This window comes from Lissotriton vulgaris, chromosome 3_1 (genome assembly GCF_964263255.1).
Source record: "Lissotriton vulgaris chromosome 3_1, aLisVul1.2, whole genome shotgun sequence".
Classification (NCBI taxonomy): Eukaryota; Metazoa; Chordata; class Amphibia; order Caudata; family Salamandridae; genus Lissotriton; species Lissotriton vulgaris.
In genome coordinates, this window is record NC_141689.1 from 655,175,017 (window position 1) to 655,202,823 (window position 27,807).

General features: G+C 47.2%; 1 protein-coding gene across 1 annotated transcript in view; it reads right to left on the minus strand.

Annotated features, from left to right (window-relative positions):
* The window catches only part of CHD1 (chromodomain helicase DNA binding protein 1), a 1,544,591-nt gene that overhangs the window by 608,633 nt on the left and 908,151 nt on the right, over nucleotides 1-27,807 (minus strand). The window contains exon 24 of the mRNA XM_086960963.1: nucleotides 13,026-13,186. Within this exon, the coding sequence (XP_086817089.1) occupies nucleotides 13,026-13,186 (161 nt within the window). The remainder of the gene's footprint in view (nucleotides 1-13,025; nucleotides 13,187-27,807) is intronic.

Consider the following 27,807-nt stretch of genomic DNA (forward strand, 5'->3'; position numbering starts at 1 on the left):
GAACTTGGCCTCCACCTACAAGGTGGCCCAAGTATACAACTTGACTCTGCCCTATCTGGCACTTGGTAGCCTTGATAGTGAGGCCTGCCTTTTGCAGGGCCTCTAAAACTTTCCTCAGGTGGAGCTGAAGACAGCAATATCTAGATATGCTGCACAGAAGTCATCCAGCCCAGAGAGAACTTGGTTCACCAACCTTTGAAAAGTGGCAGGTGCATTCTTCAAACCAAAGGGCATCACCACAAATTGGTAATGACCTCCTGGGGTAGAAAATGCTGTTTTGGCCTTGGCATCCTCAGCTAACTTGATTTGCCAATAACCAGCTGTCAGGTCAAATGTACTCAAGGACTTGGCAGAAGCCAATCTGTCAATGAGTTCATCTGCTCTTGGTATTGGATGGGCATCTGTCTTAGTGACAGCATTGAGACCCCTGTAGTCTACACAAAACCTCATCTCTCTCTTACCATCTTGGGTGTGAGGTTTAGGCACTAGAACTACAGGACTAGCCCAAGGGCTCTCTGAGGTTTCAATGACTCCCAATTCCAACATTTTCTGTACTTCTTGCTTGATACAGTCCCTGACGTGGTCAGGTTGCCTGTAGATTTTACTCTTTATAGGCAGACTGTCACCAGTGTCCACCTCATGGGTGCACCAGTTTGTCTGATGACTGGGTGTCAGAGAGAACATCTGTCTGAAGGATTGAAGAACCTGTTTACAATCCTCTTGTTGATACTCAGAGAGGCTGTCAGAAAAAACTACACCATCTACTGATCCATCATCAGGGTTCTGAGTGAGCAGGTCTGGGAGAGGGTCACTCTCTTCCTCCTGTCCCTCATCTGTAGCCATGAACAAGCCCATGTCTTCCCTGTCGACAAATGCCTTGAGCCTGTTCACATGAAGTACTCTGTGAGGGCTCCTGGGAGTTCCAAGGTCTACCAGATAGGTGACCTCTCCCTTCTGTTCAATGATGGTATGGGGTCCAGACCATTTGTCTTGGAGAGCTGCTGGGGCCACTGGCTCCAACACCCACACCTTCTGTCCTGGGTGATACACAGTCAGGACAGCCTTTTGGTCATGCCAAGCTTTTTGGAGTTTTTGGCTGACCTCAAGGGTTTTAGATGCCTTTTCCATGTACTCTGCCATCCTGGAGCGGAGACCAAGTACATAGTCCACTAGGTCTTGCTTAGGCTTTTTGAGAGGTCTCTCCCATCCTTCCTTCACAAGACACAAGGGTCCTCTTACAGGATGCCCAAACAGAAGTTCAAAAGGGCTGTAGCCAACCCCCTTCTGTGGGACCTCTCTGTAAGCAAACAAAAGGCAGGGTTAAAGGATGTCCCATCTTCGCCTAAGCTTTTCAGGTAACCCTTTTATCATCCCTTTGAGGGTCTTGTTGAATCTTTCAACAAGCCCATTGCATTGTGGATGATAGGGGGTGGTGAACTTGTAGTTGACACCACACTCCTTTCACATAGCAGTCAAGTATCCTGACATGAAGTTTGCACCTCTGTCAGAGACAACCTTCTTAGGAAACCCACTCTAGTAAAAACAGAGTAGGGCCTTGGCCACAACAGGAGCTGTAGTGGTCCTAAGGGGAATAGCTTCTGGATACCTGGAGCATTATCCACTACCACCAGTATAAATCTGTGCCCAGATGCTGTTGGGGGGTCCATTGGTCCAACAATGTCAATCCCCACTCTTTCAAAGGGTACCCCCACCACAGGTAGTGGTATAAGGGGGGCCTTTGTGGTGCCACCTGATTTGCCACTGGCTTGACAGGTGGCACGTGAGCGTAAAAACTCTTTAGTGTCCTCAGACATATGAGGCCAGTGAAAGTGTGGGGCAAGCCTGTCCCAAGTCTTGTGCTGGCCTAAGTGACCTGCAAGGGGAATTTCATGGGCCAAGGTGAGAAGGAAACCTCTCAGAGACAAGGGGATGACCAGCCTCCTGGTAGCACCAGGCTTGGGGTCTCTTGCCTCAGTGTAAAGGAGTCCATCATCCCAATACACTTTATGGGCACCTGTGGCATTCCCTGCAGCCTCAGCAGCAGCCTGCTGTCTGAGGGTTTCAAGAGATGAACAGTATAACTGTGCTTGTCTCATGTCTGCCCTGGAAGGTCCCCCTGTCCCAAGAAACTCAACCTGTTCAGGCTCAGGTTCTTCTAGGACAGTTCCTTCTGGGGTCTTTGGGTCAGTCTCCTGTGAGAGCTGATCCTCACCTTGAGGCAAGGGGGAAGGCACTGCCTTAACCCTACTGTTCTTTCTCTTGGTTAGTGTCTGGTCCATTGTTCCAGGATCCAGCACTAGTTCAGCTGGGCATTTATTGGCCCGTGACCTAGTCACAGCAAGGACATGTGCTGACAAACCTAACATCTCCACATGAGTCCTATACTCCACATCTGACCATAGAGAGGATTCCAAATCATTGCCCAAAAGACAGTCCACTGGGAGGTCTGAACTAACAACAACCCTTTTGAGGCCATTTACCCCTCCCCAGGAGAAATTAACAAGTGCCATACTATGGTTGGTAGTGACATTGCTAGCATTGGTCACTAGGTAGTCTGAACCTAGTATTACCTGATCAGGGTCCACAAAGTTTGGTGTCACCATAGTGACACTGGCACAAGTGTCCCTGCAGGCCTGAGCCAATTTTCCATTGATTAAAGGTGTCTGCCTGTACTTGCCCAGCGTACTGGGACTTATTGTAGGGGTCAAATCCATGTCCCCAGTACAAACAAGACCAGCCTGGGTAGGTACTCTGACTAGGTCAGAGCCTGCCTCAGATACCAATGTCAACCCAGGCGCTTTACAAGAACATAAAATAAAAATAAATAAAATAAACCCCACTATAGCTTTAGGGGAACACTACCACTACTAACTGAACTAGGGGTTGCAGGTGCCTTAGGGGCAGTAGTGGTAGGAGCTGGGCCTTTCTTGGTGCACTCACTAAACCAGTGAGCATTACTTTTACAGTATTGGCACCATGGTTTCTTCTGACCATTATTCTTCTTCTTTTGGGAATTCTGGGACCCACCCTCCTTAGATTGTTGGGGCCCTGTTGAAGACTTCTGGTCATTTTGTTTACTCTCATTACCCTTCTGGTCTGCTTTCTTCTGGCCACCACCCTGGTTCTGGTTCTGCTGCTTGACCCTTGTCCTGACCCATCTGTCTGCCTTCTTTCCCAATTCTTGGGGAGAGGTCAGATCTCAGTCAATAAGGTGCTGATGCAACAACTGATTTTGACAATCGCTAAAGATTTATTCTCTCATAATTAGATTATACAATCCTGTGTAATCAGTAACTTTACTTCCCAGTAACCAGCCTTCAAAAGCCTTAGTGGCACAATCTACAAAGTCAGCCCAATCCTGAGACTGAATTTTCTGGGTGTCTCTGAACAGCAACCTGTACTGCTCAGTTGTTAAGCCAAACCCACCAATCAGTGTATTCTTCAGGACTTGGCAATTGTTAGCATCCTCAGCTCTAATAGTGAGGAGCTTATCTCTATCTTTACCTTCAAAGGAGAGCCACAGAATAGCTGCCCACTGACTCTGGGGGATGCACTGGACAGTGCAGGCCCTCTCCAAAGCAGTCATCCATTTGTGGATGTCATCCCCTTGTTTAAAGGGGGGCACTATTTTACTCAGGTGTCTAGTATCAAAACTCCTGTCCTTATCTCTAGGGATAATGCTGCCACCAGTGGGGTCTGCCCCACTCAATTTTTGCTCTCTGGCAAAGGCAAGTCTTTCCTTGGCAAGGGCAAGTTCTTCCCTCTCAATCCTCAGATTGACTTCCCTCATTTTAGCTTCATGCTCTCTTCTCTGAGGGGATGTCATCCCTCTGTGAGAAGATGCCTGAGAGCCATTGGTATGGATAGATCTGTTAGAGCCTCTGGAGCGAGACCTAACTCGTCTATCCCCAATGTTAAGCCTACCTGAGAGTGGGCCTGGGGGTCCCCCAGTTCCATTCTCATGCATACTTAAGTTGGTCCTGGTGAGCCTACTGACTACTCATCCTCATCCCCTGACAACTCCTGTTCCTCTTCCTTCTCTTCACTTTCTGTTCCATTGAGGTTGAGGTCAGGGTCCCCAAGGGTTCCCTCTAAGGGGGGCATACTCCCATCTGGATTAGAGGGGCCTGGGTTAGAAGCCCTTCTATCATCATATGTCTCTAAGAGACCTATCAGAAAAGGAGTGGTAGGGTTAGAACCCTGTTTTAGTTTCCTGGAGGTACACAGTTGTCTCATCTCCTGGAAGCTAAGAGCTGCATAGCTTGACATGACCTGTGGAGGGTCAACTGACACAAGGGGAGCCACTGAGTTCTCTCCTGTGTCAGACATGCTTTTCTAGTGAGGTGTAAGTGGTGCACTTACCTACACTATGGGTTTACCTACTGATCCCTTGCTAAGAGTTGTAGTCAGGGTGTGCTAGGCCCTGTTACACTACAACAGCTGGTTCAGTAGAACTCAGAGTATTCTAAGCTAAGTTATATGTATCTAGGTACTTATGTGATCTTTCAAAAGATATTCTTAGGATACGTATGTGATAAAACAACAGCAAGCTCAAATCCCAACCGCTGCACACCAATGTGAGAAGTTGGCCTGATATATAGTGCTCACTATTCTAGTGATCACTGTGTATCATTCCAAAAGACCCTTATTGATGATTGGTTGTAAGTCAACCTATAGACCAGCTATCCTAGTAGAGTGGACAAAAGCAGTCTTTAGGCTAAACTCTAGAGGGCGTGTTAAGCCAGCTGTTTTACCATCACATATACCCCTTGAACACCAAGTGAAAGGACACCACACAAGTTGTTATAAAAAATAAAGTATATTTATTAATAACAAGTCTACCCTGAACTCTTTATGAGTCAGGGAGCTAAGCACAATACAAAACTCTTACAAAAATACTACAAGTTGCACAATTTACACAAATGCCAGAGGGGCACGAAAAACCATATACTCTAAAAGTGGAATGCGAAATGCTAGCAGGTGAGTAACACAATCCAGAGGCTTCAGGACCGCTAGGACTACCTTACTGAACCCTAAGGTTAGGAGCAGGAGGCCTAGGTGGAGCGGGTGCAGAGTGTGAACTCTTACGCGGGATGCGGGACAAAGTCTATGGATGCTAGCAATTCTAAAGTTACTGTTTCCGGACGAATCCGACTAGGTAGACTAAAAACGAAAAAGGATCTGGACACTTGGATAGTGAACCTGCGTTGGAGCACCGAAATGCTCGAGTTACCTAGCCCAGGGGCTGCGGCTGCATAGGGTTCAAAAGACGTCGGGAAACCTCGTTGTAGTCTATGGAGCCTGAAAGAAGATGTTGCTGGCAGGCGACCAGTGAAGATGTTCCGGGTGATCCAAGGCTGGATCGGTGAGGGAGACGACCTGAAAGCAGAGGGGACTCAGTTCTTAATCACTAGCCAGTGATTGTGTGGGCACCAGGATGGCACCGGATGAGGTCACCGCGATCAGGTGAGTGGGCGACGCTGGACTCTGCAGCCACACGGGCCAGGAGGCGTTGTCGGCGACCAGGCTGGAGGTGCGAGCTGTCCCACGAGGGTGTCTGCTGTCGGCGATGCTGGATCCAAGCTTGGAGCAACAAACCTTGGCAAAGGCAAGCCCACGCGGTGGAGTCAAAATGGCGTCTGGAGTGGACCAGGAGGGTCCGGGTGCTCCTCTTTTGGAAGGGAGCAAGGGCCAGTCTGGAGCAACCAGACCAGCGGTGAAAACGTCGTGGTACGTCGTCAGGAGGGTCACTGGCCAACGGGCAAGTGACCGGACAACGTGGCAAGCAGCAAAGAGCAGAAGGGCCCCACGCAGATCTCGTGGATGCTGGGGGGCTGGACTTCGGTGCTGGAGCTGCTCTGGGTTGGGGCTTCTCAAACCCCAGTGCACTCACTCGAGGATCCCTCGGCGGTCGTGCTGGTTAAGCGTCGTGCAGTTTTTGAAGATGACCGGTCCCTCAGGTCTCGGCACACCCACGAATCTCAGCTGGGCTGATGATACAGGTAGAGGTCAGAGATGCCAGGGAATCCGGGTCTCGTCGAGCTGGGCAGTCTTGTTCCGGAGGATGGACGTGCAGCAAACCGCAAATGCTTAGGTGGTGCCTGCGGGTGCAGGGTGGCTACTCCTTAGCCACAAGGGAGAGTCTTCAGAGAATGTCAAGAGTTCCTTTCGTGTAAAGTAGTTCAAGATTCAAGATTATCTAATTTGGGAAGGGGGCCCGCTCCTACCTTTATCCTAAGAAAAGGGGCTGGCACGCGACTAGGTCCTGCCCATGGGTGGGACCAGGAGGGGGGTGGTTATACCCCTCTCCTTTGTCCGGTCTCTCCCCAGCTCAGGGGCTGGGGTGCCCCTGGATCTGGTTTGAGCCGGCATATGCACAGTGAGCACCGAGGGTGCCACTTGCAGTCACCTTCCTCTCAGCCCTGCCTACCTGGGATACACAAAACCCTGTCTGGGATGGTGCTAGCACCGCCCCTGACAGGAAACCCTTTGTCCGAGCTCTCCTCACAGGAAGTACTCCCAGCAGCAGGAGGTCAGACTTGTGTCTGTGGTGGCAGCATCCATTTTGTGATGCTGAGGCTCGAGTTAACTTTAACCGGGGTTCACAGTTACACACATGTCTTGTCCCTCTAGAAGGGTGGAATGCTAACCCCGTCGCCAGAATTGGCGAGGGGTTAGTATTCCAATTCGTATGACACCTTACTCGACATGTTTTGATAAAGCGATACCAAAGTTAGCAAATAACCGCGAGGATTATAATGCACTTAAGAGTATATGGTACGCGTTATCATGGAACAGCTATTAGGACTGGGTTTCGCAAGCTGCAAATGGGCTCAGCTCATGCCAGAGCACCATCTCACATAATTCCAAGCACTCTGCCTTCAGGATTGATAAGGCCTGGCATAGGAGTGACTGATAGGAATACATGTGTCCATTTTAGGGTTAGATATAGGGATACTATATCTAAAGCAAAGGGTGATTACACCACCTTGCCCCAGCTGTCGTGCAGCCAGTTGTGTCAGATTTGGATGGCCAGCCAGGGGTGGCATAATACACCTATGTCCTGGATACCTAAGATATGCTGTACAGGGACTGATAAGGTGGCCCAGTACCAATTGGTAAATGCACCTAAGGTACATGTGTGTCAATTTAGAGAGAGAACAGCCAGGCTGTGGGTCTGATTAGCAGGCCCACAGCCAGGGAAAGTCGTAAACCAGTGAAGCAAAAAGCAAAAATCGGGGGTGACCATAGGATTGCAGACCCCACTCACCTACAATGCACCAGAAGGATGCAGGAGGCCATCGGCCCCAGAAGCCGCAGCGCCAACCTGAGTGAGACTCGGGACAGAGGCAGAAAGATCGGAATCAGAGCCTGAATATCCCGAACCCACTGTTCGAGAGGATAAACCCGAAACTGCGCCGAGTCTAGAACCACTTCGATGAAGAGGAGCTTCTGAGAGGGACACAGGTGTGACTTCGGCACATTGATGGAGAACCCCAGCAGGTGCAGGAGGTCGGCCGTAGTCTGGAGGTGGCTGACAACTGTCTGGGGCGAGGCCGCCTTCAACAATCAGTCATCGAGATAGGGGGAGACCGACACTCCTAATCTGAGCAGATGAGCTGCGACCACCGCCATCACTTTCGTGAACACCCGAGGGGCGCTGGTAAGGCCGAAGGGGAGCACGGTAAACAAAGTGCTCGTGGCCTACCATGAACCGCAGGTAGCGCCGGTTGGCCCGCAGGACGGGAATGTGAAAATAAGCGTCCTGCAAGTCCAACGCTACCACCCAGTCTCCCAGGTCTAGGGCAGCTAAGACCTGAGCCAGAGTAGCATCTTGAACTTCTCCTTCTGGAGTAAGTCGTTGACATTCCGCAGGTCCAAGATAGGGCTTAGGCCCCCTTTGCCCTTCTTGGGAACCAGAAAGTAGTGGGAGTAACAACCACACCCTACTTCTGGCCCAGGAACGCGCTGGATGGCCCCCTTGGCCAAGAGGGCCGTAACTTCCTCTCGCAGAAGTTGCAAGTGAACCCCCAACACGCAGTGGTATTGCGGTGGCATGGCTGGAGGGGTCGCCTCGAAGGGGAGGGAGTAGCCCCTCCGGACGATTTGCAGCACCCACCTGTCCGATGTGATGTTGCACCAGCCTGAAAGCTCGGACTAGGAGGGCTTTGAGGTGGATGCTGCGGGGGTGGATGTGGACTGGCCTCGCCGTTGTCCCCACCGCGCTGGATGTTAGTCTGCGGCCCGTGGCTGGCAGGACGTGTGGGGGCGCCACTTCCTTGGCCACGAAAGGAGCGAAAGGCAGCAGTTTGCTGGTGCGGGCCGACAGGCCCAAGGACTTGGCCGTTACCCCTCGAGTCCTTAAAGTGCTCAAGCGCACGGTCTGCCTTGTCGCCAAAAAGGCGACGGACATCTAACGGCATGTCCATAAGGGTGTTCTGGACATCAGCCGAAAAGTTGGCGGACGTCAGCCAGGATTGGAGGCGAACCACCACCGTCGTTGCAATCGGCGTGCCTAGAGAGTCTGTTGTATCCAGCCTACATCGGATGGAATACCGTGCTGCATCTCGACCCTCCACAAGGGCTTGGGTGAGTTTAGCCCGGGCCTCCTCCGGGAATTGTGGCAGCACGTCCGCGACCGTGTCCAACAGAGAGTGGGTATAACGGCCCACAAGGCATGCGGTGTTGACTGACCGCAACCCCAAACTTAGTGAGGAGAACATCTTTTACCATATTGTTTGTACATTTTGGATTCCTGATCAGGGAGAGCTGTCGGGAATGCGATCTGGGAATTAGAGGCCTGGATAACCAGGCTCTCGGGTGTGGGGTGGGTGGACAGGAAACTAGGGTCGCCTGGGGCCGGGCGGTGGCATCTGGCCACGTTCCTATCTACAGGGGGACCTGTAGCGGGCCTGGACCAAGTGCCCAAAAGAACGTCTGTTAAGGCCTCATTAAACGGCAGTAGGTGCTCCGAAGAGCTTGCCTGCGGTTAAGGACCTCAGTGAGGAGGTTAGTCCTCACGGCCGCGACGGGGAGTTTAAGAGCCAAGGCCTTGGCCGCCCTCGTCAGCACCACATTATAGGCAGCCACCTCCTCCGTTGCCACGGCAGGAGGGGAGACAAATAAGGAGTTTGGCGAAGTGTCCAAACCACTGGCCACCCCTAGTTCTCCTGCCCAGTCTTGAAAAGACTGGCACTCCTGTGCCAGATGGTCCTCAGACCCCTCCCAATCCGCCTCGCCCTCCATCTCTTGGTACTCGGGTTCAACTGATGGGGCCGGATCATAGAAGAAATGTTCTTCTCTCGACGTAGAATGCGGCGTCGCTCCGATGTCTGAACCGGATCGAGGGGGGAAATCGGGGACCATGTTGTCCGGGGGCGGCGTCGGGGGCGACACCCTGGGGCTCGACGTCGGCAGAGGGGTCGTGAGGTCGACCAGCAGCAACCTGGATCCGGACCTAGATCCAGTGAGGGTCTGCGGCGTCGGGACCGAAGTCGCCGACGGCGCCTGGACCGAAGCAGCCGCCGGCGCGCTAGGCCTCCCAGACGAACCCCCGGGGCCCGAAGGCACCTCCGTAGGGCCCGTCGAAACAGATCAATTCCTCATATGGCCATGTCTGAACTGGGGTGGCTTAGTGAGCAAAATAACGATGGAATAAACCCAAATCTGTGACTGGGGTGAATGTTTTGCCATTGTGCAACATTCCGACCATCATCTTGTGTGTTTTGCTGATCAATTCCTCATGGCCACAAGGAATGCGTCGATCTCCTCCGGCGCCGCGTTCAGCCCAGGGACCGGCGGGTATGGAGCTGGCTGCGGGGCGGGCGTTGTCGCCGGAACCCTCATCCGCATCGCGCGAGCGTGGGGGAAGGGGGGGGGGGGGCTTGGGGGGGGGGGGGGTGGTTGGGGGGTTCAGGGAATCAGAAGAGCGGTGTCGCCTCTTCAACTTCTTGTGCTTCATACCTAAGGACTTGGAGCCCGACGAGTGGTGTCGACTCGCCGAGCTGTGATGACTCCGGCCCCGTGACCAGTCCCTCGACCTCCTCCCGGACCAGGACCTTGATCGGCGCGGGGCCGACTGCGGGAGCTCGAGGCGCTTAAGGGACCGCTCCCACCTAGCTTTTGACGTCAAGGCCCGGCAGTCAGGGCACGACTTGTCATCGTGGTCGGGCCACAAGCAATGCAAGCACCAGCGATGGGGGTCGGTAACCGACATCAGAGTCGGTTGCAGTCGGCACAGGGTTTGAACCCGGGCATCCCTACTGGCACCGATGGAGTCGTTCGACTCGAAAAACAGATCAAAAAGATCAAAAAGTTTAGGCAAAAAATGACTAAGGGTACCACTTTTTCCGTATCGGCGCTTGCTGGCGCAGATAAAAGAAGAACTGACGTCAGCGCGCGAGTGCGGCGTCTAAGTATTCCGGCGACGTCCTCCCGGCACCGACGACGGACGCGAAGCCGCAGCAACCGCCTACCGACGTGCAGGGGTACTGCTACACAAAAATTTCCGGATCCAGAATGAAGCCTGGGGATATTCTAAGGTAAGAAATCTAATACTAACCTGTTTCTTTCAGATACCCCTTTTGATAAGGATGGCTACTGCGAGGCACCCTTTTTCGCCCCTTCCTTCTGGACCTCTCCACTACCTGTGGTGCTCTGGCACAGAGAGCGAGGCTGGCCCTGGATGACGCGATTCTTTGACCCCAACCGAAGAGTGGGGTCATGGACTTTGACTTTGAAGATTCCCTGATGTGCACTCTTCCATTGACGGTTTGCCAGACTTGGTCCGTTTTCCAGCTTCTTGACTCAATGCCCCTCCCCCATTCACCCTCTTTGCTCCATGGGACTTGTTTTTGTGTTATTTATGCTCTAGTAACTGATGTAATCAAGTAGAACTGTTTTCTTACTCCTCATTCATGTAAAGTGCTCTGATACCTCCAGGTCTAGCTAGAGCTTTATAAAATTCTATAAACAAACAAACAAATGAATAAATAAATGGTTTGGCGGATTGTGCAGCCACTCTTTTGCCTTATGTATCTATTCATTTTTGACTCCTTGTCTGGATATAAGCATAACTTTGAAGGGCATTTTTTGTTTTCGGAGTCAAAATGTTCGGTGACGAGTTGCATTGGTCTTTTTTATCCTATGGAGCCGAAGGTTTCAGTTTCCGAGGGTGTCTTTTCTCGGCTCGAGCCCGATCCGGAAGGCTTGGTGTGCTGTTTAGGTGCCGAGCCTGAAGGGGGGCATAGAAGCAGTCTCTCAGTGCCGACCATGGCCAGAAGGCAATGGTGGCCCAGAAGCCTTTTGTGTTGTGGCTGTTAATGTGGTGGGCAAGGGGGCTTTTGTACTCATGGCACGTCTTCGATCTCTAGTTCTGAATCCGATTCATAAACAGAGAAGGCCTCTTCCTCTGCTTATGCTTATATCTCCTCCTGTTTGGTATCTTCTCCAAAGATAACAGGGGTGCGTTCGAAGTTCTGCCCCTACATGCCCCTTCGTCGAGCCCAACGGTGCTGCAAAGTCTTTTTAGACCAGAACAATCAACAAGCATTGCAAATTTCTTCCTTGTGCTCTAGTGAGAGGCACAAGTTGCAGACTTTATGGAGGTCGCTGGGCAGATATTTGGAGTGGCCCTGAGGACAGAATTGAAACGGAGTCCGTTCCATCGGCAGAAGACTATGTTAGTGACTGAGTGGAAGTAACTGACGCAGCTAGGCCTGAAGGCCACCAATAGTTAGTCTTGATTGAAAATGGAGATTTTGTTAAAATTTTAAAAATGCAGAGGATGGTGAAACGTGTACGATCCAATAACGAAAAGGGTACAGTGGATTGAACAGCGAGGGGATCCCAAAGAACAGTTTCAAACCGGAGCGCTGCAAAACACATCCAAACCCATTGGCGGAAAGAAAATCTAACAGTGGAGTCGATACCCATGCGCACTATCCCCAAAAAGAGGAGTCACCTTACCTTGTGACTGGAAATGACTTCTTCGAAGAAAAAACAACTTGCAAACATCCAGACCCAAAAGTAGATGGCAGGAGTATGCAAAGCATGTGAATCTACAGTGCACATGCCTCGAACATTATATTTGCTCTTGCTCCAATTTCGCACCCTTGTTAAATGTTCCAGGTCCAGTTATAGAGGTGGCTTACATTTAATTACATAACTCAGCCTTCTCCTGCACAATATACATCTGTATTTTCAATTCCAGGTTTCTTTACATTTGTAGTGGGTACTCACAAGTACACAAAGTGATACGCACCTCATACATATTGCATTATTGTATGATATTTTCATTTGTGTTTACAAAGTTGAAAATCTTCTAATAAAAATAAATATGCTTACTGTGAAAAAAGTTTAAGTAGTTCTATGTCAAAATCCGAGATCATTAAGCTCGATGTGCATGTTTTACTTTTAGTAAAATTTGTACATCCCATGTACCAAGGATTTCTGTTTTGCTACAATTGTTTGGGCCCCCATGAGCAGGGACATGGTCTTTATGTTATACTAAGCATCACATATTTTCTATTCCCCAGGTCAGAAAAAAAGAGCAAATTTTGACAACAGCAGGCAGTGAAGTGGTCTCCCACCAGACACAAAGAAGGAAAAGCAAACACTACAGTTTAGGGTTGGCTTGATAATAAGCCCTCCAAAATTTGCTTTTCAATGTACTTAACTATGGATCATTTGAAGCAAAATATTGATTGCAGGGCAGAAGCCATAATTTTCGCAGCATTCCTTATGCATTATGGCTTGTCAATTAACAATTTAGATCTACTGGAGGTGGTCCACGAGTCTTACAAATTCTAGCGAATACTGCAACACCTGAGACAGCAAGGAGTTATTTTTCTTAGCCTTCACTAGCACATTCCAACATTTTCCAGCCTGCAAGAAGTGGTTATGCTGAAGTGCCACAATGCTAATGTATCTGCAAGCCTGATTGCTTGAACCCATGATGAATTTTGAAAAGGAGCAAACTTGCATATTTGTAAAAATTAAAAGAAAAATTGCAATCGCATTATTACCTCCGAATCTCAGCATCACTAAATCCTTTAATATTTTCACGTGGGATTGTCCTTGGTCTCCCGCGTTTTTTTGGCCGCTTATGATCTGATAGGGAATCACTGTCAGAACCAGAGTATCTTCGATTTCTACTGCGTCTGCCTTCACTGCCATTGAAGCTGTTCTAGGATGTCAGATGGAAAAAGACAACTATTATTTTTTTTTTTACAAATTTCAAACAAAAAATGAAAACAGAGTAGAAAAGTTCAAGACTAGTGGTTTTGCATCAGTTCTATTAATATATTGAATTTATTTCATACAATGACAAACCATGTCACATCACAAAACATTGATCCCTACAACCATTTCACTAGGAAAGTTGATATTGGTGTGTTTATAAATTATTTAGGCGGACAAAAGTGAGTCAAAATTGGAAATGGTGTGATCTCCACAGACAAATGATTTGAGGGGTCAAACTATTCTTGGTTACCAGTTGTTTGGAACTTGTCAAAACATACTGGTTTTCAGGTGGTGCAAAAAAATGCTAGTGGTAGGGTTGTACTTTCAGGGGGGGGGAGCCAAATATGTTCCAAAAGGCCAGAATCCATGCACAAGATCTAAGCGATCTTCCTAAGCTATGAATAATAGATTGCTGACATTTAATTTAATTTAATTTAATTGCGGGTTTATATAGCGCTAGGAATCGACTCCCGGAGGAGTATCTCCACGCTTCGACCGCTGGGGAACCCGTCCTGGCTCACCCTGAGAGATGGTCCCTGATGGGTATCTCTAAGATGCGACCAAGCATCCCCGGCGGTCTGGGGGGGCCGTTGTGAAGATGAGGCAAGCTGATGCCCAGAGTTGCCGAGTGTGGTCTCTGACTAGAGTAGGCACAGAGGCGAGAATTATCGAGTCCGCTGACCCTGGTCCACGACCCTGCCGCGTCGGGAATCGAACCCTGGTCCCGGGCCGTCCTCTGCTTACGGGTCTGCCGCCTCTAACCAGTGAGCCACACTTCTCCACTGTCCTAGGTTCTTGGAGATACTGCCTAACTGTCGAGGGTTGGCTCCTGAAACAGCACAAACAAGTGTTTAGTAAAGCCAAATTAATTTAAATTGTTACCCATATTCCACTAATAGCCAATGCAGGGACGGTAGCATGAAGTTAGCAAGTGACTGTTAATCCCACTCCTGAGCAATGCAGTAGTTGTCCAGGAGGTCTGCTGACCCTGTCAAATGCCATGTAACGGGTGCTAAAGAAATAAAATGTTGCATGTTGTGATTGGTTCTTAGTTGCCTCGCAATGTGACAAAATGTATTAAAGGTCACTGTTTGTATTTTCTATAGAACACTCTCTTCTTTTACTTCTGATTTTGAAAAATTCTGTTTTTTAAAATTCACAGTTGTTCATGAATAACGAGTACCATGTCGTGTAAGTGACGACCACACAAGTGCTGTTAGTTTTGTTTATTTTCCATTGCACCACAGCCTGACAAACATGCAATTAAAGCATGAAGGAATGTTACAATATGCAACTGCAATTTGAATTTCATGTATAGTATGCACTTATACACATGAGATAACCACTGTGTTCAGAAAAATAATTTACAGTTGATCCATTTATATATTCGTCAGGCTACAATTTCCTGCAGTTCCCACTATTCGCCAATGCAGTAGTTGTAAAGGAAACTTGTTCATCTGGTATAAAAGGAAACAGAGAGCATGTTAGGTTCTCTGTTGCATCAAAACATGCCAAACCACAGGTGTTATAAGTGTAGTACAGGCATTTGGGAGCTGCAACAAATGTATACTGCTTATGTTTTTTTTCTACTCCTGCTTTGAATGATGCTGAGCTTGCAAGGACAATGTGTTTCGCAAATGAGTTCCATTACACCACATCCAAATAAAATGGAGGTACGAAATTCGAAGCCTTGAAATTGGGTGCTGAAGTGAGCATACATTGCTCATTGAACAATACTGTACCCTTTTACATTGCTTTTGCTTTTAACGATGTTGGGGTTCACTGTGCACTGAAAGTAGTTATAACAAGAATGCAAGAGCCTCAAGCCTACTTTTACACTGCCCAAAGTCTAACAAAGCAGATGAGCACAGTGGGAAGCGAAAGACAGGCCAAGCATACATTGATCTGTTTTCATCACTGCCTTTAACCTTGCGTTCTGCTTCCAATCATTCCTGATGGCCTTGTGTAAAGTAAATTGCGTGTTAGTCTATGTATACTTGCACATCCATTTCTATATTTTTGTTTCCTTCAGCAGTAGCACAGACTATGTTGAACAGTGTAGGCCTGGATCGATGTGGTTTCACAGTAAGGAATAAGTTACCCCTCGTCGACGAATCCCCCGTCGACGAGCTTGTCGACTAAACCAATTTTAATTTCGTTTTCAATTTCTTCGTCGACGGAAACTCCGCAGTTGACAATTGTCGTCGAGAACTTGGAACTCCTCTCAGAAGATTGGGAAGAGGGTTTCTTGAAGGCTGGGTCAGTCTTCGCAACCTTGGAAGGCGTAGATGGTCCTACCCTCTCCTTTTCACCTCGGTGAGGAGATTTGCTTGGACCCTGGCTCTCAGACTCACTGGGGGTCTTATTTGAGGCCTTAGAAGGACGCTCCACAGAAGGAGAAGGGGAACCCCTACCCCTTTTCACTGACCTTCTTGAGGAAGATGCCGATGCTGAATCCTCACTGTCACTGGAGACAGTATCCTTCCTGGATTTCAACTTCTGGAGCCATGTCAGAAGCCTACCCTCATGGTCCCGGAGGGTCTTGGTTGAAAAGGTGCGACAGATCTTACAGTCCGCAGCCTTGTGGTCAGGATAGAGGCAATAGATGCAGTCTTTATGCTTATCCTCAATGAAAAGCCTTCTCTTGCCACAGGTAGAACATGGCTTGAAAAGGGCCTTCTTCTCCTTGTCAGACGTCCTGAAAGGAAGCTAACAATCTGAAGTGAATCTGAGGAAAAAACCTTGAAGAAACTCTCTGAAGAGTAGAAGTTGAGCAGAGCTCAAAGGAGACTCCCTAAGCAAAATGTGCGGTAGAAAATCTGAGGCTCCTTCAGGAGGGTTCTAAGGGGTGAGGCACTTCTGATTGGCTGAAGCCTAAGTTTGGTCTCTTTTACTAAAAGAGGGTAACATGCTGCAAAAGGGAATGAGGCCTAGGCCTTTTTCTTTCTCTTTTGTACCTACTGCTATGGTATTTTTGTTACTGAGACTCCCATTCCGACGACGGGGAATGATACAAAAGCATGTGAATCTATGAAAGTTCCAATACTGGGGCAACCTAGCTTTTTATGTGGTGAGTCAATTTAACGGCACGCCATGCAGTAAGTCCAGATGACCCTTATTGGTTTACATGGGGTTACTTTAATAATCCTAAATACTCTATTTGTGGTTGCGTGGTCAAGCAGCTTAGGCTTATCAGAGGGGAGTGTTAAGAACTTGTTGTACTCAAATGAGACACACACTCAAGAAATCCGGGACTAATTTTTAAAAATAACAGATTTTTATATGAATTTATAAACCAAAATATTTGGAATGAGGTAAGTACTTTTGAAGTTATGGAATTTACAAGAAAACAGTAAAAATGTTTGAATAACTTTTTGAGGTATGGTTCTCGAACACAATGATATTATCCTACGGGAGGGAAAACATATATGCTAAACATGCATTTGCAGACGGGTATGCCCTTCAGAACTTAAGGTCATCAGGGACCAAGGTCCAAAGAACCACCAGCAGTTTGGGTTTACCTGCCCTGGTGTGTCCGCATTCAGAGGTCCTGGGATGGTTGACCTGAGCGCTCACTGGTAAGGACAACGGTGCCTGAAACAAAGAGGCTGCTAAAGGGGACTTGTGGACAAGGAGGGGTTCAGGTTTTGAGGACCCCTAGACCAAGAGGATGCAGTCAGGAGTCACAGCCCTGGGCTGTGTAGCCCGGGTTCAGGGAGTCTTGGCTGCCTCTCATTGAAGCCGAGACTCTCATGGTTGACGGTTTGTTCTGCAGAGGAGTGAAAAATAAGACAGCAGGGCCAGATCATGGATCTTGTCGGTTATGAAGTCCCTTGCCATGCAGGTCGTTCGGAAGGAACACAAACAAGACTTGGCTGGTGCAGGTGTTCCGTTACTCAGGAAAGTGGTGCAGAGAGCTCCTGGCAGGTCTAGCATCTTAAAACTAGGCAGAGATACGGGGGTGACCACCTACAGCCACAAATACTTCCTCCTGATCTGTTGCTCCCCCGGTGTCCCTGATGGTCAACAACAAGGTGTACCAGACAAGTGCGGTCAGTTCCTGATGATGCAAGGGGATGGCTCCTCCAACCCAAGGAAGATGCTAGATGATTTGTGAAGTGCTGGTAACTTCTCCAAGTATTGGGAAGGATGCACAACTATTGGATGAGTCTGGTATTTGCAATTATTGAGGTACCAGCAGCCAGGCAGGGTTTTATGCAAAGTTCGGTATAGATTCTCAGTTAGCGGGGTGACAGCTTTTCTATGTCCTTCTTCTGTTCTCAGGTTGTTGAATCTGTCTGTCTGGTGTCCGTGGAGGGAGTCGGGGGGCTAACTACTCAAATTAGGGGCATTTAGGGGAGTATCCAATGGGCTACCTACCACTAGGACTACATACCTAATATGAACACTTCCTGTGGGGAGTAAGCATAACCTTGAACCAGAAGTCTCTATTTTCACCAAAACAAGATGGTGAACCCCTTCTTTGGCTGTCCAGTTCAGGTAGCCCAACTTAGAGGTGTGACTAGCCGGTAAGTCAAACACGCTTCCTGAATATCAAATTTCCTGTCTGCTCTGGTGCCAAATGGTCCTCAAGGCAGGGGGTGGAACTGCCCAGGTCTGGAAGGGAAGCCGTGGTCGCATATCAAAGGAGACAGAGGCTTTGAAGGCTCTGACCTGGATATGCTAAATTGCTAGCCATCCTGCTGGAGGAGGTGAGAACCCCTTGTGGCCTCTGAGAGCGAGGGCTCTCATCTGCAGGGCGTCACAAACTCATCTGTGGAGGCAGGCTGGACATACCAGTCAGCTAGCACACTAAGTGACTACAGGGGTGCACCTATAAAGTGCCCTCTGGGTGCATGTCTTCATAAATCTGATACTGGCATCAGTTCAGATTCATTAAGACAAGATCTTTTTTATCAAACATCAGCATTTTCAGAGAAGCCATTATGTGGCTGTGTAACTCATAAATACCCCAGCATTGACTCATGTAAACTGTGTCCCTGTGTCCAGAGACCATCAAGAGCAGAGCTCCTCTTTGGGTTCTGCTGGGATTGTCCCCAGGTCCCACACTTGCAGCCTTCCTTTTGAGGGGACTTTTTCCATAGATTAACGTATAGCACAAAAGGCTGCCAATGCGACCAGCACCTGCGCACCGAGACTCACCAGGGAGGTAAAAATGAACTTCTGCTGGTTTCTTGGACCCTAAGATTCTAAGTTCTAAAAGGTACCCTGCAAAACAGATTGTTAGTACATTCATGCAGTGTACGTTTCTCCCATAGGATAACTTTACCAAGTTAAAGGCTCAAACCTCAAAACCCTTATTCAACTGTATTTTCTATTTCTACAAAAATCTATAACTCCGAAGGTTTTTACCCGATTCCGATGATCTTGGATCTAAAATTATATAAAAATAAGTTCTATTTTTCAAATTTGTTCTAAAAGAAATTCTTGATTGTGTGCCTCATTTGTTTACTCTGCGTGTGCAACAAATGCTTAACACTACCCTTTAATAAGCCTAAGCTGCTCGACCACACTACCACAAATCGAGCACTTGGGATTATGAATTTAAGTCCTGCAGGATAATGAGTGTCTTGCAGGGCTGGACTATTTGCATAGTGTGCCCCTACATTAGTACAGTACATAAACAGCCAGCTTTCCACATTAGTGAATCAGCAGTTGGTACAAGGCTATGCATTTGCTGATACCTCTTGGTCAATGGGTGATTTTACAAAGAAATCCACAATTGACTTTAGTCAAAAACATTTCTACCCAAAAATATATTAGATTTTAGATTGTTCTAAAGCTTTCGGGACTGCTCCTTTAAAGCCTTCCGTGCCATGGCCCCGCAGTCTGAGCACGACTGAGTTGTGGTCATGCTCAAGACACCATAAGCACACAAGATGAGGGTTGGCAACTGACATGGCACAGTGACAGGCACCACATGGCTTAAACCCTACCTTTCTATAGGTCATTCCTTGACACACAAGGAAAAAATCTTTGACAAAACATTGAAACCAGTCTGTCAAAAAGAGACCGATGGGAAGCTCTTCTCCAGATCAGTACTAACTGGCTCAAAGAAAAGAACTGATATCCGAGCACCTGAGTAGCACCTATATAGGTGACAACTTCATATCCGGCACCAACTCTGCCGTGCAGAGCTGAATCGAGCCACCCGATGGTGTGGGTAAGGGATACTGTACATGCGAAGGTTTGCGGAACCAGCCAGACTGGGTAATTCAAAGGTAAGGAACCTGCAGTTAGAAGTCTCTATCAGAAAAGTGTTTTTTATTTAGTCAATTTTCTAAAAAGGTCCCAACTTTCCTAACTGCCTGGCACAGAGGAGATAGTCCAGAAAAGCAATTTGACAACTTATCTGCAATTTAATATGTAGCAGTTAAGCAAAATGTCCAGCCAGCAAAATCAAAACTGGATCAAACCCTACAGTCATACAGCTCTAGGAGATCCTGGCAGAGTTTGATGTTACCAATTCAACAGAAGATCCTGACACCCCTCTAGAGGAGGAGGTGGACAGTGACCATGACCAATGGTCCCTCTAATATTTTTCCTCTGTGTGCGGCAATATAAGGTCTATGTGCGCTGCAACAAAGGCTATGTGCGCCAGTAACCAGACCGCACGTGCGGGTGCAGCGCCAAATATCACTCCAAACTTGCTTAAACAAGCATTTGCAATGCAATAGGTCTCGCATTAGGAAAGTTTGAGCTATTGGTATTGTAAATGACAAATTTTTTATTAATGTGTTGGTTTTGAAAATAGCGAAATTAATAGCTTTGTCATTTACAATGCCAATAGTTTTACCTTTCGCAAATGTGACACCTATAGCATTTGTAATGCAATATGTGTTGTATTTACGTGACTTAGATGTATTGATATTACAAATAACAATGGCTTTTAATTTTTTTAAATAATTAATACTTAAATAAAAGTTATTGTAATTTATAATGGCAATAGCTTAAACTTTTGTAAATACCTTTTGTGAAGATTATGTTCAGTGTTTTTTATTGTGACGAAAATCCAAGAACAGAACTGAAATATTAACATCTTTTTGTGACATTTGTAATAAAGCTTGAAACATTGAGAGAACATATTTGAACCAGTTGTTGAATGGTTGCACAGATTGATGCTGTGGTGGCGCTGAGTGATGTGGTGGTGACGAGTGATGCTGTGGCGTTCAGTGATGCTGTGGTAGCGCATAGTGATGTTGTGGTGCCCCTGAGTGATGCGGTGATGGTGCTGAGAGATGCTGTGGTGATGCGATAGATAGAGTGAGGGCGATAGATAGAGGGAGGGAGGGCGATAGATAGATAGAGGGAGGGCGATAGATAGATAGAGGGAGGGCGATAGATAGATAGAGGGAGGGCGATAGATAGATAGAGGGAGGGAGATAGATAGATAGAGGGAGGGTGATAGATAGATAGAGGGAGGGCGATAGATAGAGGGAGGGCGATAGAGGGAGGGCGATAGATAGAGGGAGGGCGATAGATAGAGGGAGGGCGATAGATAGAGGGAGGGCGATAGATAGAGGGAGGGCGATAGATAGATAGAGGGAGGGCGATAGATAGATAGAGGGAGGGCGATAGATAGATAGAGGGAGGGCGATAGATAGATAGAGGGAGGGCAATAGATAGATAGAGTGAGGGCGATAGATAGATAGATAGATAGATAGATAGATAGATAGATAGATAGATAGATAGATAGATAGATAGATAGATAGATAGATAGAGGGTGATAGAGGGAGGGTGATAGAGGGAGGGTGATAGAGGGAGGGTGATAGATAGAAGGAGGGCGATAGAAAGATCGATAGATCGATCGATCGATCGATAGATAGATAGATAGGTAGATAGATCGATAGAGGGAGGGCCATAGATAGAGGGAGGGCCATAGATAGATAGATAGATAGATAGATACCGTACAATCTATTCCAGTTCCAAGGAGAATAATCATGTCTGCATTAAGAGCGGGGCAAGAAGGGGAACATGGGGTACATTGATTAATATAAAACAGTAACATTAATATCCATCAATGGTAGGGGGAGAAAGAGGAACCCAGTTTTTCTCCCACTTAAAAAGCCCTCTATGGAGTACAAAGGGTCTAGGCAGCAGTTTACTTAACAGGTCAAACGCACAGATTTTTCTTCCTGCACTTGCCTGGGGCCAGGCTCAGTGTTTACACATTGAACAGTTAAGGGAGCCAGGCGACGGAGCTACACGTCACAAGGATAAGGAATGAAAGAATGGAGAGATACACCATACAAAGTGGAGATAGATGAAAGAATAAAGAGAAAATGCAGAGAATGGATAGATAAAAGGGAGAGGACAGATGAGGAATGTGCGGAGAGACGTAGGGGATAAGGGAAGGAGAGCAAGAGTTAAGAGAACAGAGAAATGCAAGGGAGAATAGAGATTAAGAGTGAAGAGCAAATGAAAGAGTGGAGAAAAACAGGTAGTACAGAGAAAAGAAGAGGGTTCAGAGATGAAAGGGAGAATGGAAAGGTTCCGGAGCGAGATGTAGAGCCTAGAGAGCAGAATAAGAGGAGTTGGTCCGGAGAGAAAGAACGAAAGACAGAAGAAAACCATAAGAGGAGAAATGTGTGAACTGTAAATAAAGATACAAAGACTGAGGGGAGAATGGGAGCACGTAGGGAAGAGTGAAATGAAGGGATAGAAAAAAGGGGACAAAAAGGCCTAACGTAATGTAGTAGAAAAAAAAAAAGAAGTGGTGAGCTAGACATAGTGCACAATGGAAATATCACCGGAGACTGGATAGAAGGGAAAGTGGAGAGATACGTGTTGGAAAGGTGGGGCGGGGTGGATGAAGAAAAGCAGTGAGATACAGAGCCACTGTGAGGCGGGTAGAAGGAAGATATATATGGAAGTCAGGACAGATATGGCAGACAGAGGCAAGAGCAGGGGAAAGTTAATAAATAGAGGGGACAGAGCGAAAGGGACAAGAATTCGGTACTGCTGAGCAGTCACTCACAGTAAAGGTGAGGATTTCAGCAGACACAGGCAAAGGATCACACGCTCAGGTGAGAGGCTGACGAGATTCACAGCTCCGCCCAAGGTATCACTTGCACAAAGGAAGCCCTTATCTGCCAATAGTCCAATTTCATGCTGACAGGAAAGGGAAAACATCACTCAACAAGCATTGGCAGCCGCAAAATTAACGTAAAAAAAAATCCATTTGGCCTCTGCGAAAAGCTACTCCTCGGCAACTTGTAGTAAAGGGTGACAGTAACACGTTACACATATAATAGGTACACACTCGCCTAATGACCACTCGATAGCAACCGCCTTCATCTGAAGAACATAAACTTAGTCAGACAAAGAGAATGTAACCTCACGCAAAAGAGAGAACAACGGTTATCGCCACCCAAACTGAGTCCGTACAAACAGCAGCACACAATTCACACCAACACTGAACACTGACACCAGATACGAGAAAACTCCACTATAATAAAAAAAAACATCACTGTACTTTTGATGGAGACTACCAAAAGCACATCAAAATATTCTAAATGCATGATACATACGTACTATATATATGTACACTCCACTTTTAAAGGACATTGGGCCGAGCACACACAACACAGTTTAGAGCAGGAAATAGCCACAATCCACCTTTGAGGGAAACAAACGAACGTTTAGCAATCACGCCACACTCCTGAAGAATCTCCTCCCCCCCACATCTAACCCCGGGGCTGGTGGCTCAGTGGAATAATGCGTTCACTCTAGGGGACTGTTTGACCTTATGGTCGCAGGTTCATATTCCGGCGGGTCCACTCAGCCTTTCATCATTCGGAGATCGATAAAATGAGTACCATTGAGTTGGGTAACAATAAGCACCTGTTATTCAGCACTAAGTTGCCCACGAGTGAACGTGCATTTCGTGATGTTATAAAGCAGTTTCCTCCACCTCTCAGTAAGACAGGAGCACTCCGACTACCAATATGGAGTGAGGAAATGATTTATGTGATATGGTATTCAGAACCTATAACTATTTAGCACCAGGTAGGTCAGCAAACAGTAGAATATGAAATTTTGGAACAGGGCCAATACAAACAAACAAAATCCGATGCATACTGGAACCTCGGTAAAGAGCAAATTGCTCTCATACAACACCCTCCATTCCTTCAAAGTGTCTGGAGTCAACACATTCGACGCCTTAGTGCTTATTCACTTAAGCAACACATTGAAGAGTGCACAGGTGTTTGCAACCTCCGTGAAGTTCGATGCGCCAACCAAGAAGCTTGATAGCAGCACCTTCAAACACCACTTTATATGCACTGTTCTGCATTCCTTTTCCCTGGTGGGTGCCTTTCCTGTCTTGACTCCCCCGGCCAAGTTCCCTTTCCCGTACCTAGTGCACTCCTCCACCTCACCACCATGACACCACCGCTATAGATTTCTATCCTGGAAACATCGGCGCTGACATGGCGTGACCCGCACAGGTGTGAGATAGGAAACACGACGGGTAAACAGAGGTGTGACGGCAGCGCAGCCGCGCGCAGGCCGGAAACAAGGATCTTGTTCACAGACTTCAGCGTATTGGATCACGGCGCATGCGCAAGCACTGTGCTTTAAAGGGACAGCACACGGATGAGCTGCGCTCGCTAAATTATAGGTTTGTAAATAAAAGAGCTCTATCCGTCCGCGCTTGAGCTGTCATTCTAGGCATGCTTCTGATCATCGGCTGACCACGTGCCTCATGTCAATGGTTGTGCTTTTTGGATTTGTTTTTGATCAGGTTGGTGCAACTGCAGGAATGCTAATGTAACAGGCTGAGGATCGCTGGGCGCGAAGCAGCGTGGTGGGAACGCACGTCGCCGTTAGCGTGCACATCAGATCACCGGAGAAGTTAGCTGACCTCCGAGTCTGCCTGCTGCAGACACTGACCCGCTGGAGAAGGAGAGGGAAACGCGGAAAGAGCCGGTGAGTGGGGAGGAGGGGGGCAGGGGGTGGGGGTGGGGGGCAGGGAGGGTGTGTGTGTACCTGTGTGTGTATGTGTGTGTGAACAGCGTGCTGCACGTGGCCATCTCTTGTCTGAATGCTGGTTTGCCTGTGGGACAGGAGATGTGCACGGCTCCGGGAGGCTGGGCATGCACGTCCACGATGTGCAATCAGCGCTCGTGCCCAGTTTTATGTCCCTTGAGACCCAACTTGGCAGCAATAGGTCTCGAGCGAGACCTAAAAAGGAAAAGACGGTGCATTCTCTCATGAACAGATCCAAGTGAATGTTGTTAGGTAGGTTTGAAACCGTCCCACATGTCAATTTGAAACCTTGGCAGCTATGTTGCTGCATTTCTTTTCCTAATAGAGCTGGGCTGTGGGTTGATTGTGTGCATTTGTTGAAGTTTTCATGTTAATTTCAGTTCATGATGGGCGCTGCGATTAACATGAAAACTTTACAAACAAAAAATGCAGTTTCAGGGTTGGGTTAGGGTAGGGCTGCATCAGGCTTTCGACTAATGCATTTTAATGCTAGTGTCCACATCACAGCATTAAAATGCATTAGTGCAGTATTCTAGCGCCCCTCTGACAATACTGCAACTGAGGTACACTGCCAATAAAGCAGCACCAGTATGCTAAAATTGTCTAACATATATGAGCATGCAACTGCACCTTCAAATTTAAAATGCTATGCGTCAGAGATAGAATATTCATGAACAGCGCTGAGCAGGCCTGGCCGCTAGCAGTTTTAGGCAACAATAAAAATGTCATGATAACTCCGGTGATTAATTTTCTTACTAGAGATAGATGGAGTTTTGTCAAGTGGAAGTTTTGACTCATGGAAAGGTAGCGCAGAGGGCTAATTTGCCTGCTGCCAATAACATGTACCATCCAGATCACAAAGTGCACATAATGTAAATGGGTCAGTGGGTTACTGCTTTTGTCAGTGAGATCCTTTTGATACTTGCAGTTTATAAGTCAAAATCCTAAAATAGAACAGTGAGTTATTAACTTTCATGTTTTCCCCAGTCTAATTACCCTATGGTTGCAAAAAAGGTTCATTTGAATAGAAATCAATTCTGGTTATTAAAGAGAACCCCCAATCATGATATTACATTCTATTTCAATGTGTTTCTCCAAACCAATCACTATTAAACTATACTGCGTACTAGTATGGATGTCATGTCACTCCTACACCTTGTAGTCCTTTGTCTTATGTAACATTTCCTATACAAAGATTTACACACATATGAGTAATTGTCTCCGTGTAAGGAGTGTGATGTAAAGTGCTCTGCCACACTACACTGGTATGAGCGGCACTGTAAATCAAGTTAAATTCATCTGAGCAAGAGTATGGTTACGGAGACTTGAGGGGCACTGTTAAAGGGTGGTAGTGAGGGAATCAGTGGCAGAGGGAATCATTGAGGGGGCACCAACAAACATTGTTGCACCAGCGCTCATGCCACCTTTGCCCTTGAGGTCAGTCCGCCGCACCCATTGGTCCCTCCGTTGGCCTTGTTTCAGCAGTAGTAGCTGTAACTCACCAGGGGTCGACAATGCATGATTTGCAAGCACACCAAACTAAGATCACAATCTTCACGGTCTCTCTGCTTCATGCACAAGCACTTTTAACATGTGCTGCCTGCTTTGGGGCCACTGGAATTATGCACCAATGGAGGACAAAATTATGCCGCAGTGTTGACTAAATTATGCAGCAATAAAGAGGTTGGAATGTAATGCAGTATATTTTCTGATACTTTATTATTTATACATTTTTACCAACGCTAACACCCTCTGGAAAAATGTTGCCTTATTATTATTAGTAGTACAAGTGTAACATACAAATCCAGCAGTGACAAAGGTGATCAGTCATCCTTTGCAAAGGGCCGTCCACTTTGCAGAAACACAAGTCACATTTTTTAGTAACATTTGATCCGTTTGAGCTATAAACGATTTATTAGTTAAAATCGTCAAACTCTGCAGCAGATGATGCATTATTATGTAAATATTGCAGAACCAGAATTATATAGAAAATATTTGCAAACTAGGGTATTTTGCCATTCATGCTTAACTGCTCTTGTGGAAAATGGGAGAAGTGCTAATGACAGAAGCTGCATGGCTTGGAGACAAATGGTTTTAGTCCTGCCAAGTACCACGCATCAGTCAATAGACTAACACATTTCAGTGTGGTGCTCCGCGTTACTGCACTGAAATGAATTGTCAGGCATATACTTAGTCAGCGTGTCAGCATCTGTCACTGTACTGAAGGCTGCCTAAAAGTGTGGCAGCTCACAGCTGGCCTACCGCGGTGGGCGCAGGCAGGCTTGGAGCTCACCTGAAGGCTAACACTCACTCACTAACGAAACGCGCCGCGCCGGCCACGAACCCCATACTGTGCCCTCCAACGAACAAAGTCCGATGAAGAAGGACCATGCAAAGGAAGAAAAGAAAAAAATCACAAGAATCCGAAGAATCAACCCACTCCCCTGGGACACCACCTCCAGCCCCACAATCACTAACCTGGACACTGCACTGCACCACTCCGCCACCACACATTGCCCGCCGGCATGTGCTGAGCCACTCTGCACCCCGTGCCCCTGGCTATCCAAAATTGTGGGAAATACAAAGGGCAAGTTCTCAGCTCTTTGCACTACCATTCCTGCCAAAACTTTCACATTTTTATACTTACTGATGCAGGCCATGAGCGTCCTGACCTATCTCGTGCTTCATAAAATAATGGTTTGGTTGTAGCTTTTTACTAGGCTTAAAAAGAAAGGATAGCAACTATTGCTATAAAACCCTCAAGTTAAAAACAAATGACATGCAATGTGTATCGTTTCTTACAGTAAATACAGTTGCAGGCCTTGCCCTACAAATTTTGTGAAAACAACAAAAAGTGTTTGCATAAATCATTGAGTATTAAAAGAATACATATCATTTATTTTAATTTGTTCAGTCTCAGTGGGTGAATCCTCTTCCGGTCCCCAGTACATCAACAGGAGCAGACTGAAATGTGAATTCAACAACATTTCTCGAACTTTCTACGAGTTTCAGTAATTTTCTTACCATTGAGATCAGGGCTGTTTGCAAATGCCAGTTAAAAGCACCATAAGCGCCTACATCATAGGGTATGAGGTGGTATGGTAAATGGGGGTCTACTGTGAGTTTCCCTTACCCTAGAATTGCTGATTGCTAAGTGGGACTGTGGGAATTTTTTTACTGGAAAGCTGTTGGGACTGTCTGGGCTCGCGGAGATAATTCTGTGGTTGTTACTTTGGTGGGGACTGACTAGAATGTAGGGGATTGGAATGTATGTTTGCAATAGTGGCAAGTTAGTCGGTTGCTGGCTGCCCTGCTTGTTGTAAAATACTTACTTGGATTAAACTCCTTAATTCTACCTTGGCTCCTGTCATCTGTGAAGCGGTACATCCCTGCAGAGGCGACGAAGATGCCCAAAGTAAGTATGTGTCCAAGGAAAGTGTGCGGAAAGTGAAGGTGAAAGAGTTGGATTGGGTTAGAGTTAGGTTGCCTGGTATATTTGCCAAGGGAAATTCGAAGTTTTTTGACCCCAAGAAAGTAGTGTGTGTGAAGGAGCGT